The 18013-nt window shown below is 43.6% G+C and overlaps 1 protein-coding gene across 3 annotated transcripts in view; it reads left to right on the top strand.

The window, feature by feature from the left end:
• Positions 1-17772, top strand: part of LOC135518991 (DDB1- and CUL4-associated factor 6-like) — a 60873-nt gene extending 43101 nt beyond the window's left edge. For 2 of the 3 annotated variants that reach the window (XM_064944011.1, XM_064944012.1), the window contains 9 exons: positions 6855-6914; positions 8615-8834; positions 9149-9345; positions 9532-9913; positions 10865-11003; positions 13557-13713; positions 14017-14105; positions 14871-14976; positions 15546-17772. In XM_064944011.1, coding sequence (XP_064800083.1) covers positions 6855-6914; positions 8615-8834; positions 9149-9345; positions 9532-9913; positions 10865-11003; positions 13557-13713; positions 14017-14105; positions 14871-14976; positions 15546-15604 — 1409 coding nt within the window. In that variant the 3' untranslated portion in view covers positions 15605-17772. The remainder of the gene's footprint in view (positions 1-6854; positions 6915-8614; positions 8835-9148; positions 9346-9531; positions 9914-10864; positions 11004-13556; positions 13714-14016; positions 14106-14870; positions 14977-15545) is intronic. The other variant, XM_064944013.1, reaches the window with a different exon arrangement.
• Positions 17773-18013: the final 241 nt, after the last annotated feature.

Raw genomic sequence — 18013 nt, 5'->3', positions numbered from 1 at the left:
GCTAAGAATAGAATGTCATCATGTTTTAGTAATGGATAATAAGCACAGATCTCGCAGCTGTTGTTACCAGTAGCCTGGAATCACTAGTTATTACTTCTAAACATATTAAATTGTGGGAAGGATTCTAATAGGGATACAATGGTTGGTTTATTGTTTGAACAGTCACTGAGATTATATTAGTTTATTAATGCAAAATAGGCTATTTTGATGCATAGCCTATACAATTGAAGTCGGAAGTTCAGGTCCAGGTTACAAAGTGGCTCGGTGACTCGTGTTTGCATCTCAATGTGGAAAAAAATTATTCACAAAGAGGGCAACAGATGCTACTGAGCCAGATGTCTATGTGTCAGGGGAGAAGCTCCAGGTGGTATCTGATTTTAAGTACCTTGGCGTCATACTTGATTCCAACCTCTCTTTTAAAAAGTGAAAAAGGTTATTCAAATAACCAAGTTCAACCTAGCTAATTTCCGATTTATACGAAATTGTTTGACTACAGAGGTAGCAAAACTGGACTTCAAATCTATGATACTCTCCCACTTAACATACTGCTTGACTAGTTGGGCCCAAGCTTGCTGTACAACATTAAAACCTATTCAGTCTGTCTACAAACAGGCTCTCAAAGTGCTTGATAGGAAGCCCAATAGCCATCATCACTGTTACATCCTCAGAAAGCATGAGCTCCTGAGTTGGGAAAATCTGGTGCAATACACCAACGCATGTCTTGTATTCAAGATCCTTAATGGCCTGGCTCCCCCCCACTCAGTATTTTTGTTAAACAGAAAACCCAAACATATGGCAGCAGATCCACAAGGTCTGCCATGAGAGGTGACTGTATAGTTCCCTTAAGGAAAAGCACCTTTAGTAAATCCGTTTTCTCTGTGAGAGCTTCCCATGTCTGGAATACACTGCCATCAGACACACATAACTGCACCACATATCACACTTTCACAAAATGCATGAAGACATAGCTGATGGTCAATCAGATTTGTGAACATAATCCCTAGCTATGTATTCCTGCTTTCCATGTTGTCTGTTGGTTGTGCGGTGTGGAAACACTTTGCTTTTATGAATTTTGTCTTGCTGCTTTTTGTCCTATGTTGCTCTGTCTGTATGCTATGTCTTACTTGTCCTATGTTGCTCTGCGTGTGCTCACTGCTCAATGATTGTCTATATTGTAATTGTTTTTAATAACCTGCCCAGGGACTGCTGTTGAAAATTAGCCAGCTGGCTAAAACTGGCACTTTTACTGAAACGTTGATTAATGCTTGTCCCTGTAAAAATAAAATCAACAAGTTTAAATACACCTTAGCCAAATACATTTAAACTCAGTTTTTCACAATACCTGACATTTAATCCTAGTTAAAATCCCCTGTTTTAGTTCAGTTCAGATCATCACCACTTTTATTTTAAGAATGTGACATGTCAGAATAATAGTAGAGAGAACGATTTATTTCAGCTTGTATTTCTTTCATCACATTCCCAGTTGGTCAGAAGTTTGCATACACTCAATTAGTACTTGGTAGCATTGCCTTTAAATTGTTTCACTTGGGTCAAATGTTTTGGGTAGCCTTCCACAAGCTTCCCACAATACGTTGGGTGAATTTTGGCCCATTCCTTCTGACAGAGCTGGTGTAACTGTCAGCTTTGTAGGCCTCCTTGCTCACACACACTTTTTCAGTTCTGCCTGCTAATATTCTATGGGATTGAGGTCAGGCCTTTGTGATGGCCACTCCAATACCTTCACTTTGTTGTCCTTAAACCATTTTGCCACAACTTTGGAAGTATGCTTTGGGTCACTGTCCATTTGGAAGACCAATTTGTGACCAAGCTTTAACTTCCTGACTGATGTCTTGAGATGTTGCTTCAATATGTCCACATAATTTTCCGTCCACATAATTTTCCTTCCTCTATTTTGTGAAGAGCACCAGTCCCTCCTGCAGCAAAGCACCCCCACAACATGATGCTGCCACCCCCATGCTTCACGGTTGGGATGGTGTTCTTCAGCTTGCAAGCATCCCCCTTTTTCCTCCAAACATAACAATGGCCATTATGGCCAAACAGTTCTATTTTTGTTTCATCAGGCCAGAGGACATTTCTTGGTGAGCGGCCTTTCAGGTTATGTCGATATAGGACTTGTTTTACTGTGGATATAGTTACTTTTGTACCTGTTTCCTCCAGCATCTTCACAAGGTCTATTGCTGTTCTTGGAATGATTTGCTCTTTTTGCACCAAAGTATGTTCATCTCTAGGAGACAGAACGCGTCTCCTTCCTGAGTGGTATGACGGCTGCGTGGTCCCATGGTGTTTATACTTGCGTACTATTGTTTGTACAGAAGAACGTGGTACCTTCAGACGTTTGGAAATTGCTCCCAAGAATGAACCAGACTTGTGGAGGTCTACAACTTTTGTTCTGAGATCTTGGCTGATTTCTTTTGATTTTCGCATGATGTGAAGCAAAGAGAGAGGCACTGAGTTTGAAGGTAGGCCTTGAAATACATCCACAGGTACACCTCCAATTGACTCAAATGATGTCAATTAGCCCATCAGAAGCTTCTAAAGCCATGACATCATTTTCTGGAATTGTTTAAAGGCACAGTCAACTTAGTGTTTGTAAACTTCTGACCCACTGGAATTGTGATACAGTGAATTATAAGTGAAATAATCTGTCTGTAAACAATTTTTGGAAAAATGACTTGTCATTGGCAAAGTAGATGTCCTAACCGACTTGCCAAAACTATAGTTTGTTAACAAGAAATGTGTGGAGTGGTTGAAAAACGAGTTTTAATGACTCCAACCTAAGTGTATGTAAACTTCTGACAACTGTAGATCAGGTCAAGGAACCAAGCAAGGTTAATTTCCTACACAAACCTCCACGGCTACGGAAGGATGATACGGCATGTTACAGTTTTCACGTTGCACGGGGGTACGTCGAATGTCGGAGCACACAAAAAGGAGCCGCCCCTTTTGTGACGAAAAACAACACTGCACTACGCTCCGTCGGCTCCGTTTTGCATATTCTGTTTCCGCCTCTTTACCTGTCTCACACACACACACACACACACACACAAACCCCCTTCCGCCAAACATACACATCCCCACCACCCCCCTCCTCTTTCGGCTTGGGTAGTCCTGCCTGTAGCTCCCCTGTATGGTGTGGCAGTGAGGTAGTGGGCTGTGCAACACTGCTTCTGCAGCCCCTTGGCATCAGCAGCAGTATGAAGGGGTTGTCTATGTAATATATTGAAGACTATGGATGGTTATGACTATGGTTAAGATTATATGTAAAATGGCGCCGGAAGTAATGTCAGCAGTTTTACGGGCGCCCAACCAATTGTGCCGTTGTGGGTTTTTTTTCATGTAATTTGTAACTTATTTTGTACATAATGTTTCTGGAACCGTATCTTACGGCAAAAAAAAGAGCTTCTGGATATCAGGCCAGCGATCACTCACCTCGGATTAGACAAAGACGCACAGGACATTCTCCGAACACCCGACAAGGCCAACATCCCAGTTATTTGGAAGAGACGCAGGTACAGAGGACACAGAGTGGGGTGCCTTGTTAGGATCCGCAGAAGGCGAGTGGGAAAGCTGCCGTTACCGTCAATACTACTCGCCAACATGCAATCATTGGACAATAAATTAGACGAGGTACGATCACGAATATCCTACCAACGGGACATCAAAAACTGTAATATTTTATGTTTCACGGAATTGTGGCATGGATATTCAGCTAGTGGGATATACACTGCACTGGCAGGATAGAACAGCACACTCCGAGGGGGGCGGTCATATTTGTAAACAACAGCTAGTGCACGAAATTTAAGGAAGTCTCTAGATTTTGCTCGCCTGAAGTAGAGTATCTTGTGATAAATTGCAGACCACACTACTTGCCTAGAGAGTTTTCAGCTATACTTTTTGTGGCTGTTTATTTACCACCATAGATGGATGCTGGGACTAAGACCGCACTCAGTCCGCTGTATAAGGAAATAAGCAAATAGGAAACCGCTCACCCGGAGACTTTAATGCAGGGAAACTTAAATCAGTCCTACCTCATTTCTATCAACATGTTAAATGTGCAACCAGAGAGGGAGAAATTCTAGATCACTTTTACTCCACACACAGAACTCTCCCTCGCCGTCCATTTGGTAAATCCGACCACAATTCTATCCTCCTGATTCCTGTTTACAAGCAAAAACTAAAGCAGGAAGCACCGGTGACTCGGTCTATAAGAAAGTGGTCAGATGAAGCAGATGCTAAACTACAGGATTGTTTTGCAATCACAGACTGGATCATGTTCCGGGATTCTTCCGATGGCACTGAGGAGTACTGGCTTTATCAATAAGTGCATCGAGGATGTCATCCCCACAGGGACTGTACGTACATACCCCAACCAGAAGCCATGGATTACAGGCAACATTCGTACTGAGCTAAAAGGTAGAGCTTCCGCTTTCAAGGTGCGGGACTCTAACCCGGAAGCTTATAAGAAATCCTGCTATGCCCTCCGACGAACCATCACACAGGCAAAGCGTCAATACAGGACAACGATCGAATTGTACTACACCGGCTCTGATGCTCGTCTTATGTGGCAGGGATTGCAAACTGTTACAGACAACAAAGGGATGCACAGCCGCGAGCTTCCCAGTGACACGAGCCTACCGGACGAGCTAAATCACTTCTATGCTCGCTTCGAGGCAAGCAACACTGAGGCATGCGTGAGAGCTTCAGCTGTTCCAGGCGACTGTGTTATCATGCTCTTCGTAGCCGACGTGAGTAAGACCTGTTAAACAGGTCAACATTCACAAGGCTGCGGGGCCAAACGGATTACCAGGACATGTGCTCTGGGAATTTGCTGACCAACTGGCAGGTGTCTTCACTGACATTTTCAACCTGTCCCTGATTTGAGTCTGCAATACCAACATGTTTCAAGCAGACCACCATAATCCCTGTACCCAAGAACATGAAGGCAACCTGCCTGAATGACTACAGATGCATAGCATTCACGTCCGTAGCCATGAAGTGTTTTGAAAGGCTGGTAAGGGCTCACATCAACACCATTATCCCAGAAACCCTAGGCCCACTCCAATTTGCATACTGCCCAAACAGATCCACAGATGATGCAATCTCTATTGCACCCCACACTGCCCTTTCCCACCTGGACAAATAGAACACTTATGTGAGAATGCTATTCATTGACTACAGCTCAGCGTTCAACACTATAGTACCCTCAAAGCTCATCACTAAGCTTAGGATCCTGGGACTAAACATCTCCCTCTGCAACTGGATCCTGGACTTCCTGACGGGCCGCCCCAGGTGGTGAGGGTAGGTAGCAACACATCTGCCATGCTGATCCTCAACACTGGAGCCCCCCAGGGGTGCGTGCTCAGTCCCCTCCTGTACTCCCTTTTCACTAATGACTGCATGGCCAGGCATGACTCCAACACCATTATTAAGTTTGCAGACGACAGAACAGTGGTAGGCTTGATCACCGACAATGACGAGACAGCCTACAGGGAGGAGGTCAGAGACCTGGCCCCTTGGTGCCAGAATAACAACCTATCCCTTAACGTAACCAAGACAAAGGAGATGATTGTGGACGACAGGAAAAGGACGACTGAGCATGCCCCCATTCTCTTCGACGCAGCAGGTTGAGTTACATAACTTTATGAAATACATGACATAAGTATGCAATTGTCGTGTTATTTGTTCACTCAGGTTCCCTTTATCTAATTTTAGGTTTTGGTTGAAGATTTGATAACACATTCGGTATCAAAAATGTGCAAAAGTAGAGAAATTTTGAAAGGAGGCAAATATTTTTTCACAGCACTGTACAGACAGATATAATGTAAGTGGCTACAATGAGTCAGTTTTGTATGTTGTCTCCCATTTTTCATATGTATTGTTTGTACCTGAACATGTAAGCTTCAGTATTGGCGTGAAGCCTCGTCAGGGCTGTGACATCTGTCTTTTCTGTAGAGACTGATGAAGCTACTATGAACACACCAATTGGTATTTCATATACATGGGAAATAATGATATTCAATCTCAATCCTTTACGATTCGCTTCACGAAACACTCGTAATGTCGACGTATGTAGCTTGAGTTGCAGTGAAATGCACTGGCATCAGACCATGTGACATTGTGGGAGGAATCAATTCATATATCAATCTATCTCTCAGTAACAACTTTTTTTGGAAGTCTATTCCTCTAGTTTGAGGTGGAGTGAAAGGTTTGCCAATGATGAATTTCTGCATGATGCCCTTTTTTTGGTCGCTGGTTACTGGTCACACAAGGTGACAGATGTTTGTGCATTACACAGGCCCTTGGTCAGTGTGGTTGGCCACTGGCACTACCCCATGGTCAACATAGTTGGTATCAGCTCAACAGACAGTGAGTGGGTGTTCGTATTACTATGAGGTCCATCCTTGTTCCATGACTTCCTTTCAAAAGGCTGAGTGAGACAACTTGAGATGCCTGAAAAAGTTGAACTGCTGTGTAAGTCTTCTGTTGTTATCGAACTATGAATTGCGCGTGTGATATCTTTTGTGTTTTAGCACTGTACGTGTGGCGCTAAGTCCAGTATGTGTTCCATCTCCCACAAGCTTTTTGTAGTGAAATTGCTGTTCTATTTCCATATCAATATCAACCTTGAGATGTTCTTCCCAGTGTTACAACAAACAACACTGTCTGTTCATTTAGCTGTGTTTAACTCTTTTTCCTGCTTGGCCTTGGTCCACTTTAAGCTGCGTTTTGACTTGATCTTTGATCTTTGACCTCTGTGTGACCTGAGCATGATCGTATGAACCCTGGTGTGACCCTCTGTGCCCGTTGTTTAGTGAGTCTTATTTGTGTTCCAGATTCTCCCTCGTCTGTGGTTAACAAACAGCTGGGATCCATGACTCTGGATGAGCAGCAGGGTGCGTCTCCTCCCTTTCCCTCCCTCCCTTCTCTCTCTTCCTCTCTCTCTCTCATTCTATCCCTATAGTCTCTTATCTCTCTTTCTCTCCTTTTTCTTTCTGTTCTTTTGTATCTCTGTCTTCCTCTGGCCTTTCTCTCTGTCGTCTGTGTGGCATAAAAAAAATGATATAATAATTTGCATGAGACTTCTGGTGTGCCTTCTTGTCCCGCCACCATCTTTACCATGAGACTTCTGGTGTGCCCCTTGCCACTCCACCAGCTTTACCTGAGTGCATGTTTACTAGGCATGCATTCCAGTCCCTTTTGGCCAACCGAGTCCCCAGGTGCGGAGACTCGTGTCAGCTATTTCCTCCAAGGCTCTCTTGTTGCGACTGTAGCTTGAGATGAGGGCTGAGGAATTACCTAACTTTAAGTATTGATTTTATTTTGGACCGGTAGCATAATCCAGGGCCGTATTTATGAACGGACACACAGGGCACGTGCCCCATCGTCTCCTGTATTGCCTTTTTTTTTTTTACAGAACAACGCAATAGGCCCTAGGATGACAGTGACATTCCAAACTGCTTTGTGATGAACTTGTTGCGTGTGGTGGTAGTTCGAGAGGCTTGCATTTAACCCCTGTATCTTTGTGGTGTTCCCCTCTCACCTGTGTGACGTTTTGGTTCGAATCTGGGTCAAATACTGGCAAATATTAAAGGGGTGCGCTTGGTTTAACTTTGATTTAGCTTCACGCTCCCATTTCTTCTATTGTCACCATTGTGATGGGCAACTTAAATCTAACCAAGTGCACCTCACACTTTTTGAAAGTATATGAATCACTGTATGTATTGCTGCTGTGGATTGATGGATAGCATTCCTCTCTTCCTCTGTATGGAATGAAACTTGAAAACTTTCACAGAAACTTTCTTGTGTAACACAGTTAGTAGGAGGTGAGTGTACAATGGAGTACAGCCTTTTTTTGCATTGCCATTGACCGACCTAAAACAACAATGAATCATGTTACCATCACATTAGATTGTCCTGTATATTAAAAAACAAGACTGTGTACCTTTCTTCTAAAATATAATCTATTTGACATGTTTTTAGCTAACATAACTACAGACTACATTATGCAAAGTGCTAACACTGAAATGGAATACAAAGTGTTTTTATCTATTTGCAAAATTAGTATTAGTCTCTACACACTATTTCAAAAGAAACTAATCTATATTGTTTTGTCCCCAATTCTGAAATGTACTGTAACACCTAACATGGAAACACAACGATGAATAACTCTGTTGAAAATGTATAGTCGCGAGTAGGGTTGCAAAAGTCCACACGATGTTCAATAAATTCCCTAGTTTTCCAGAAATTCTGGTTAGAGGATTCTGTATTTCCTGCTTATTGCCTCCTAATTCTGGGAATCTTCCAACCAGGATTTCGGGAAAAACAACTGAAAGTTGTTGAAAGTTCCTGGAATTTTTGCAACCCTAATCACTATAGTGGTTTTTATTTTGGTAACCAGGCAACACTATTGTCATATACTCTATATTATGCAATAATCTCTCTTTCTCCTTCCATTTATTCCTTTCATTCTCTCTCTATCTGTCTGTGTGTGTGTGTGTGTGTGTGTGTTTGTGTGTGTTTGTGTGTTTGTGTGTGTCTGTGTGTCTGTGTGTCTGTGTGTCTGTGTGTGTGTGTGTGTGTGTGTTCCTCTCAGGAGCATCAGAAGCTGTGAGTGCTGGAGCGAGTTCGGTCAAAGTGAAAACTCTGTCTGCGTCTGCCAGTGTAACTGGCACCTCGTCTGGGTCCGGGGCGCCCAGCAGCAGTACTGGACCTGGAGGTAGCCGAGCCAGCACGGCAGAACCCGTCCTGAGTCTACACTACAGCACTGAGGGAACCACCACCAGCACCATCAAACTGGACTTCACCGACGAGTGGTGAGCGTGCGAGTCCGACTACACTACTTAGAAAGCCAGAAAGCACAATTTCACACAATTCAACCTTTAGAAGGTGATTTTTACAGACCCAGGTTAAGCCTGCTGCTGGACTAAAAGGCACGCTCAATGGAGATTCTTAATGGAGAGCAGAATACTGAACATCGAGGGAAACCGACCCTTGATGTTCCCAGATTTTTACTCATCAAATGAATATTCACAAATTGAAATCAAGTGTCTCATCTTGGTGATGGAATGTTGTTCTTTGAGACCGACTCTTACCCTCTCTCCTTTGCCCCACCCCCTGTTCTCTACAGGAGCCGCAGAGCTCCTAGTTCCAGGGGCAGCGGAGCCTCCAGTTCCAGGGGCAGCGGAGCCTCCAGTTCCAGGGGCAGCGGAGCCTCCAGTTCCAGGGGCAGCGGAGTCTCCAGTGGAGAGTCCAAACCGTCAGAGGCAGCAGGGGCCGCCCAGACCAGGGAAGGGCCCTTGGCAGAGAGCTCTGCCTCAGAACAGGGTGAGGACTGGAGTGGCCTAATGGCCATGATTGTTAGCGTTACTGTCCTCTATGGGATTCCATGTGTAGCACTGATCAGGAAAGCGGCATTAGTTCCACTAGTTCTGCCGTATTGCCGACACCTAGACAACTGAGCCTCATACTGACATCATCTCTCTTCCTTCCTCTCCCCTCCTTCAATACCAGTGGCTGTGTCGGAGCCCTCCGGCCAGAGCAGGTCTGCTGCTTCCCACACAGACCCACTGTGTGAGGCTGGGGGTGTCTCCTTCTCCAGCACCCAGGGCTCCACGCAGGCCCAGGCCACAGCACAAGCCTCCTCTGTGGGGGATTGTGTGACTACCACACCCCTGGAGAGGAACCAGGGTGTGGGTGCGGAGGACACCACTGGGGGGTGCAGGAGAGAGGAGCCTGTGGGGGAGGAGGGGCATGGAGGTCCAGGGGGACAGGGGGTTCCGACGGGACCGGGAGGACAGGGTCAACCCTCCCGTAGCCACCAGGACTCAGACGACAGTGATGACGACCCAATTCTTATCCCCTCTGCGAGGTACAGAGGAGGACAGGGACAGAGGTACGGACTGCAGCACGACAACACACACAGTATTTTGATATGTTGTTGTTGAGTATCCCATTTAATGTCACATCCTCTGTATATTGCTTTGAGAGAACCTTTTTTCTTGTTCTTTGTGGTCATGTACGTTTAATGATTCTGCTATAAACATAGATCTAATTTCAGAGGATCAGCGGTAGGAGATAGGATGATCAGGTAACGTCTGTGTGTCCACAACTATAATATCTAACCTGCAAGCAGTTGAAGAGCTTTAACTTCCAAAACTACTGCTCCCATGAGTCCAAGCAACCCCCACCTGAGACTCTACTGTAGTCTACAAGATGTGGTGTTTGTAGTTTTCACCAGCAGGATTAAGCCTTGTGGGCGTGATGGGCACTGTTGTGAAACACTATTCATGTGAGCATGTATATGCATGTGTGTGCCACCACCATTTACTAAGTGGAAAGCTATTAGCTACATTATCCCTGGTAGGTACGTACTGATGTCACAAGGGTAACAGGCAACACCAAAGATGCAACAACCAAAGAATGAATGAAACCCTTTCAAACCCATCAGTAAAATGTAGATTATACCCATTGGTTATATAGCCAGCTTTAGACTAAGCTTAGTACCTGACCTACTCATTGTTTACTCACAACACGAGAGAGATAAGAGGAGAGAGAGGCGATCGATATTATCTACAGGGTGAAGTTAAATAAGGACATTGTCTTCTCTACAGTATGTGTAGGGTTGTTGAGGTTGTAGAGGACTGGTGACGGTCAGTTAGCGCGGCATGCGAATAGTATTTGCAGCTTTGTTGCTGATTTATTTTCCCAAGTGCTGTTTTGGTTGCTTCAGCATCATCGAGGGGTGAACCAGCATGACGCTCAGAATTCAATTTCCTCTCTGCAGGTATAGTGAAAGATTTTTATTGTCAATACTGTGTATAACGTGTGCTTGTGTGTGTCACAGACGCTCAGCTGCGGCCCGTATCCAGGAACTGTTTCGTCGGAGGAAGGAGAGGAGAGAGATGGAGGAGAGTGAGACCCAAAATATCAGGAGACCCTCAGTCAAAATGGTCTACAAGGGCCACCGCAACTCCAGGACTATGGTACACTAATCTTCACTTCTCGACTTCGGTTACTTCTGGTCGCACGTTTCCAGCTGACTCTAGATCAGCTTCCCCCTACGCCAACCCCTACTGAAAACATAATGTGAAGAGCAACAACTGATCCTGGGCCAGATGTAGAGAGGGATTCCAGCTGCTGAGCGAACTATCCTCCCGGTTTAATAGAATTAGATAAATATATACACACACACACAGTGGAAGTTCAAGCTTGTGAACATAGATCTAATTTCAGAGGATCAGCGGTAGGAGGTAGGCTGATCAGTTAAAGTCTGTGTGTCCACAATTATAACATCTAACCTGCAAGCAGTGCAGTGCTCATTGAAAAACGTTAACTTCCAAAACTACAGCACCCATGAGTCCAAAAGACTACTGTAGTCTACAGGATGTGGTGTTTGTAGTTTTCACCAGCAGGATTAAGCCTTGTAGGTGTTTTGGGCACTTGTGAAACACTATTCATGTGAGCATGTATATGCATGTGTGTGCCACCACCATTTACTAAGTGGAAAGCTATTAGCTACATTATCCCTGGTAGGTACGTACTGATGTCACGAGGGTAACAGGCAACACCAAAGATGCAACAACAAATGAATGAATGAAACCCTACAAACCCTGGAGAAAAATGTTGATTATACCCATTGGTTATATAGCCAGCTTAGACTAAGCTTAGTACCTGACCGTCTCATTGTTTACACACAACAAGAGACTGATAAGAGTAGGAGAGAGAGGAGATCGAGTAGCCACATTTTGCAGACATAACAACAGAACACACTCGTAGCATTTTTTCTACAATGGAAATCAAATATTGTTCGTAAAGTTCTTCCCAACACTTTTGTAGAAGTTCCCACAAATGTGTTGCACTTGTAGGTTTGATTTGCTTTCACCCTTCTGTCCAGTTCCTCCCAAACCAGCTCCACTGGGTTTAAGTCCGGAGACTGTGCTGGCCATTCCATGATTTGAAGCCTACAGTCTTGTTCTTTTCTTCCAAGGTAGTTGTGACATAGCCTGGAGGTATGTTTTGGGTCATTATCTTGCTGTAGGTTGAACCCCTGACCAACTAAGCATACACCAGAGGGTATTGCATGGCACTGCAAAATGCTGTGGTAGCCATTTTGGTTCAGGGTGCCACTCACTCTCTGCAAGTCGCTGACTCTGGATCCAGCAAAAGAGCCCCAGACCATCACGCTTCCTCCTCCATGTTTGACAGTTGGTGTCACACACTGAGGAACCATCCTTTAGCCTACTCGATGGCATACAAAAACCCTGCGTGATGAACCGAAGATTTCAAGTCTTCAGTAGTCCACTGGCTGTGGTTCTTGTCCCAGACAAGTCTCTTTTTCTTATTTTGCTTTCTTACTGCCACTCGACCTGTCAAGTCTGCAGCTCAAAGTCTTCTCTTCACAGTTGAAACTGAGACTTGCTTTCAGTGTTAAGCTGTGCTTGAGGTTGTTGTCCTGTGAGCCAAGCTGTTGACTCTCAGAAACGTGTCTTCTGATTCTGTTGTGGCTTTGGGTCTGCCAGACCTCTTCCTGTCAAGAGTTTCCTCCAGTTTCCAAGTGCCTTTTGATGGTGTAGGAAGCTGTACCGACACCTTGGCTTTCCTTGAAATTTTTCTAAAGAAAAGGCCTATGCTTTTAAGGGTTATAATGGTCTGTGTCTTCCTTTGTTAATTGCCTTTTTCTCGCCATGATGATAGCAATATACTACTTTCTGCAGTACAATACTGCCTAAATAATGCTTAAGAGTGTGTAGTAACACAGTCTGTTCCGACACTGCTTTTATACAGACAGGGTTTGTGAGTAATCAACAAAAGTTTGGATACCTGTAGGAATTGTTAGCATTTACTTTCAAGGCTTAATTTACCTCCATTGCTGCAGAGCAGCTGTACGTTGTTAACCCATTACTTGTTCCCTAAATCAAAAATCAAATCAAATTTATTTATATAGCCCTTTGTACATCAGCTGATATCTCAAAGTGCTGTACAGAAACCCAGCCTAAAACCCAAAACAGCAAGCAATGCAGGTGTAGAAGCACGGTGGCTAGGAAAAACTCGCTAGAAAGGCCAAAACCTAGGAAGAAACCTAGAGAGGAACCAGGCTATGTGGGGTGGCCAGTCCTCTTCTGGCTGTGCCGGGTGGAGATTATAACAGAACATGGCCAAGATGTTCAAATGTTCATAAATTAACAGCATGGTCGAATAATAATAAGGCAGAACAGTTGAAAAAGGCATTTATTTTATTTTTTTACTCTGAAATGTACTTTTGTTTTTCAGTTTTTGTTTTTTTGGTAACCAAAACTTTTTTTAATCTATATTTTTTAACCTCTGGCAGTTTACCGCTTACCTTTTGTACCATTTCAGGGTACTCACTGCACTTGGAACTGGGGGTGTTGTAAAACTTTTGACCGGTAACGTAAACTAACTCACATTTGTACAGAATGGGGTTAGTGTACGTTAGTGTGTATATAAATACGTTCCAAGATGCTTTGAAAGCATTTATAGTTCCTTTGTCTCCAGTTATTTCTGTGTGCTGTCTGTAGATCAAGGAGTCGTGTTTCTGGGGGAACAACTTTGTGATGAGTGGTTCAGACTGTGGCCACATCTTCATCTGGGACAGACACACGGGTGAGCACCTGATGCTGCTGGAGGCCGACAATCACGTAGTCAACTGTCTCCAGCCGCACCCCTACGACCCCAGTGAGTTACTGTACAACTCCATACACCTTCAACCACACCCCTAACCGCTTACAGCCGCACCTCTATGACCCCAGTGAGTTACACTTCTATATCTAGAGCCACACCTACAGTGTATACACCCACACCTCTGGAACCCCAATGATTAACACACACCTACCCTAGTCTCACCTCTACACCTCAACCACACCCCGGTGAGTTTCTTAGCTACATTTTCAGCCTTGAATAAAGAGCCAATGATGTCACACCTCCTACCCCTTTATTGTCATACCCTATTGCCAACAGTTTGTCTCCTGTCTGTTCCAGTTCTTGCCTCGTCAGGGATCGACTACGACATTAAGATCTGGTCACCTCTGGAGGCGTCACCGTCCTTTAACAGAGTCCTAGCTGATGAGGTATGTTTGCTAAACAATTGATTCAACGTTAGTGGCAGACAGCGGGTAGTCTGGGGTTCACTTCTCTGTCTCAACAGTTGAGGGGATTGGATTCCCCACTGTGTGAGACTTCCGCACAGTCTCTGGTCCTCTACAAGAACACTCACAACAGCTGACTGGAGACACCTTGCCCCAGGAGACCGACCTATCCCTCCCTGCCCTCCTCCCTGTACCCTCCCTCATCACCCTCTCTTCTCCCTTTTTTCACCCTATTACCTTTTCTATTCCCGCTTCCACGTTACCCCTTACCGTCCTCCCTTACCCTTCAACCGCTCTCACCAGTCTCACTCCCAACTTCCGACTATGATAGGAATCACATTCTCTTTGATCGTTCTGATTTACTGGTATCATTTGATGCTTCTGATTTACTGGTATCATTTAATGCTTCTGATTTACTGGTGTCATTTGATGCTTCTGATTTACTGGTATCATTTAATGCTTCTGATTTACTGGTATCATTTGATGCTTCTGATTTACTGGTGTCATTTGATGCTTTTAATTTACTGGTGTCATTTGATGCTTCTGATTTACTGGTGTCATTTGATGCTTCTGATTTACTGGTGTCATTTGATGCTTCTGATTTACTGGTGTCATTTGATGCTTCTGATTTACTGGTATCATTTGATGCTTCTGATTTACTGGTGTCATTTGATGCTTCTGATTTACTGGTGTCATTTGCTTTCTTTTACCTTCCTCTCTATCTCCCTCTTTCCCTTTCTCTCTCAGGTGATCACGCGTAATGAGTTGATGCTTGAGGAGACCAGGAACACCATCACAGTCCCTGCCTCCTTCATGCTGCGAATGCTGGCCTCCCTTAATCACATAAGAACGGGTACACACACACACACACACACACTCTCAGTTACATTTTGCTAGTAGTTTTGTGATATTAACTTTCTCTTTCGTGAGTTATTTTTATGGTGTTTTGGAAAGGCAGTTGACTAATGAACCAATAGAAAGTGCATGTGGAAGTATTTCTGTTCTTCTTGATGTACTTTGGGACCCTTGAGCCTGCTCTGAGTAAGCCTCTTACCACTTTGAGATTTACTGGTTCACCCACTCAATTTCTAGCCTGGTTGAGTGGGTGTGGGTCTCTGTTCAGCTACGACATTCCACTCCTTGTACTCTGTAATTCGCACAAAATCCAGCTGTATATTAAATGTTGAGATTAACGAAAGGCCAGTCCCTTTGACAATTGGCGGAGTACAAGGAGTGAAATGTTAGACTGGTACCCAAACTACTCAATTTACCAGCAACCAGTTATGAAACTTACACTGTAGGAAATGGGTTTAGGGTTGCATTCATCAGGCACAAAATGAAAAAATGACTGAAATAGGGGCTTGTCAAATAAGAAATGATGATTTTGGGGTTTTTTCACACACTCACTTTGTTTGTCCTCAGATCGCTTGGAGGGTGACCGCTCAGAAGGTTCTGGACAGGAGAACGAGGATGACCAGTAGCTGCCCGAACACCATTTTATTGGAAAAAGAAAACACCATTTTTCTTTTGCTCTAAAAAGCACTTGAAGATCTTGAGATTTGTACAAGTAGAATATTTCTTTATCTGAGCATTAGTTACATTTTTAGCTCTTCTTTTTTAAGATGACTTTCTTACTGGTGTGTCTGTATGAGAACTGCATTTGAGGAAAAAATTGTGTGAATACAAGCGCAAAGCCAGGTGTGTGTGTGTGTGTGTGTGTGTGTGTATACAGTTAAAGTCGCAAGTTTACATACACCTTAGCCAAATGCATTTAAACTCAGTTTCACAATTCCTGACATTTAATCCTTGTAAAAATTCCCTGTCTTAGGTCAGTCACCACTTTATTTTAAGAATGTGAAATGTCAGAATGATAGTGGAGTGATTTATTTCAGCTTTTATTTCTTTCATCACATTCCCAGTGGGTCAGAAGTTTACATACACTGAATTAGTATTTGGTATCATTGCCTTTAAATTGTTTAACTTGGGTCAAATATTTTGGGTAGCCTTCCACAAGCTTCCCACAATAAGTTGGGTGAATTTTGGCCCATTCCTCCTGACAGAGCTGGTGTAACTGAGTCAGGTTTGTAGGCCTCCTTGCTCGCACACACTTTTTCAGTTCTGCCCATTTTCTATGGGATTGAGGTCAGGACTCCAATACCTTGACTTTGTTGTCGTTAAGCCATTTTGCCACAACTTTGGAAGTATGCTTGGGGTCATTGTCCATTTGGAAGACCCATTTGTGACCAAGCTTTAGCTTCCTGACTGAGGTCTTGAGATGTTGATTCAATATATCCACATAATTGTCTTTCCTCATGATGCCATCTATTTTGTGAAGTTCACCAGTCCCTCCTGCAGCAAAGCACCCCCACAACATGATGCTGCCACCCCCGTGTTTCAGGGTTGGGATGGTGTTCTTCGGCTTGCAAGCCTCCCCCTTTTTCCTCCAAACATAACGATAGTCATTATGGCCAAACAGTTCTATTTTTGTTTCATCAGACCAGAGGACATTTCTCCAAAAAGTATGATCTTTGACCCCATGTGCAGTTGCAAACCTTAGTCTGGCTTTTTTATGGTTTTGGAGCAGTTTTGGAGCAGTGGCTTCCTTGCTGAGCGGCCTTTCAGGTTATGTCGATATAGGACTCGTTTTACTGTGGATATAGATACTTTTGTACCTGTTTCCTCCAGCATCTTCACAAGGTACTCTGCTGTTCTGGGATTGATTTGCACTTTTCGCACCAAAGTACGTTCATCTCTAGGAGACAGAACGCGTCTCCTTCCTGAGTGGTATGACGGCTGCGTGGTCCCATGGTGTTTATACTTGCATACTACTGTTTGTACAGATGAATGTGGTACCTTCAGGCGTTTGGAGATTGCTCTCAAGGATGAACCAGACTTGTGGAGGTCTACGGAAAAAAATTCTGAGGTTCTTGGCTGACTTCTTTTGTTTTTCCCATGATGTCAAGCAACAAGGCACTGAGTTTGAAGGTAGGCCTTGAAATACATCCACAGGTACACCTCCAACTGACTCAAATTATGTCAATTAACCTAAATCAGAAGCCTCTAAAGCCATGACATCATTTCCAAGCTGTTTAAAGGCACAGTCAACTTAGTGTATGTAAACTTCTGACCCACTGGAATTGTTATACAGTGAATTATAAGTGAAATAATCTGTCAACAATTGTTGTAAAAATTACTTGTGTCATGCACAAAGTAGATGTCCTAACCGACTTGCCAAAACTACAGTTTGTTAACAAGAAATTTGTGGTCGTTGAAAAACAAGTTTTAATGACTTCAACCTAAGTGTATGTAAACTTCCGACTTCAACTGTATATACGTGTGTGTGTGTGTGTGTGTGTGTGTGTGTGTGTGTGTGTGTGTGTGTGTGTGTGTATATATATATATATATATATATATATATAATATACACACACACATACAATAAGTGAATATTATTTAGATTACTTGTGTGTGAGGACGTTTAAAAGTGCAATATTATTTTTGTCAGGAGCAAATGAGCTTTGATCAGTGTTAAGGTGTGATTTCTTGTTTGTAGCGCAAGGCTGAGAACTCAAATGTTTATACTGTACTTGCAGTTATGCATGTAAACATAATTATGCTTTAAGTAAACCATTTTGTTGTTGAAAAGGTAGTTCCTCTTTTTGCTGGGTTTGTAAGTATGTTTCAAAGGTATACGTAGAACTCTCATCTTGGCACTGTTGAAGGATCCATCCAACAGTTTAGGGATCCTGAATGTCGCCCAGGTCACAGGACAGATGGCTTGTTTTGGTAGCTGTTGGCTGAAGCTTTAACATGGTATGGCCCCTGTTTACTCTATAATGCGACCCTTCCTTCTATACACTCACACATACTGACACCAAGTCCTTACCATG

This window comes from Oncorhynchus masou, chromosome 29, assembly GCF_036934945.1.
Source record: "Oncorhynchus masou masou isolate Uvic2021 chromosome 29, UVic_Omas_1.1, whole genome shotgun sequence".
NCBI classification, from domain to species: Eukaryota; Metazoa; Chordata; class Actinopteri; order Salmoniformes; family Salmonidae; genus Oncorhynchus; species Oncorhynchus masou.
This window is presented reverse-complemented; position numbering and strand designations above follow the sequence as displayed.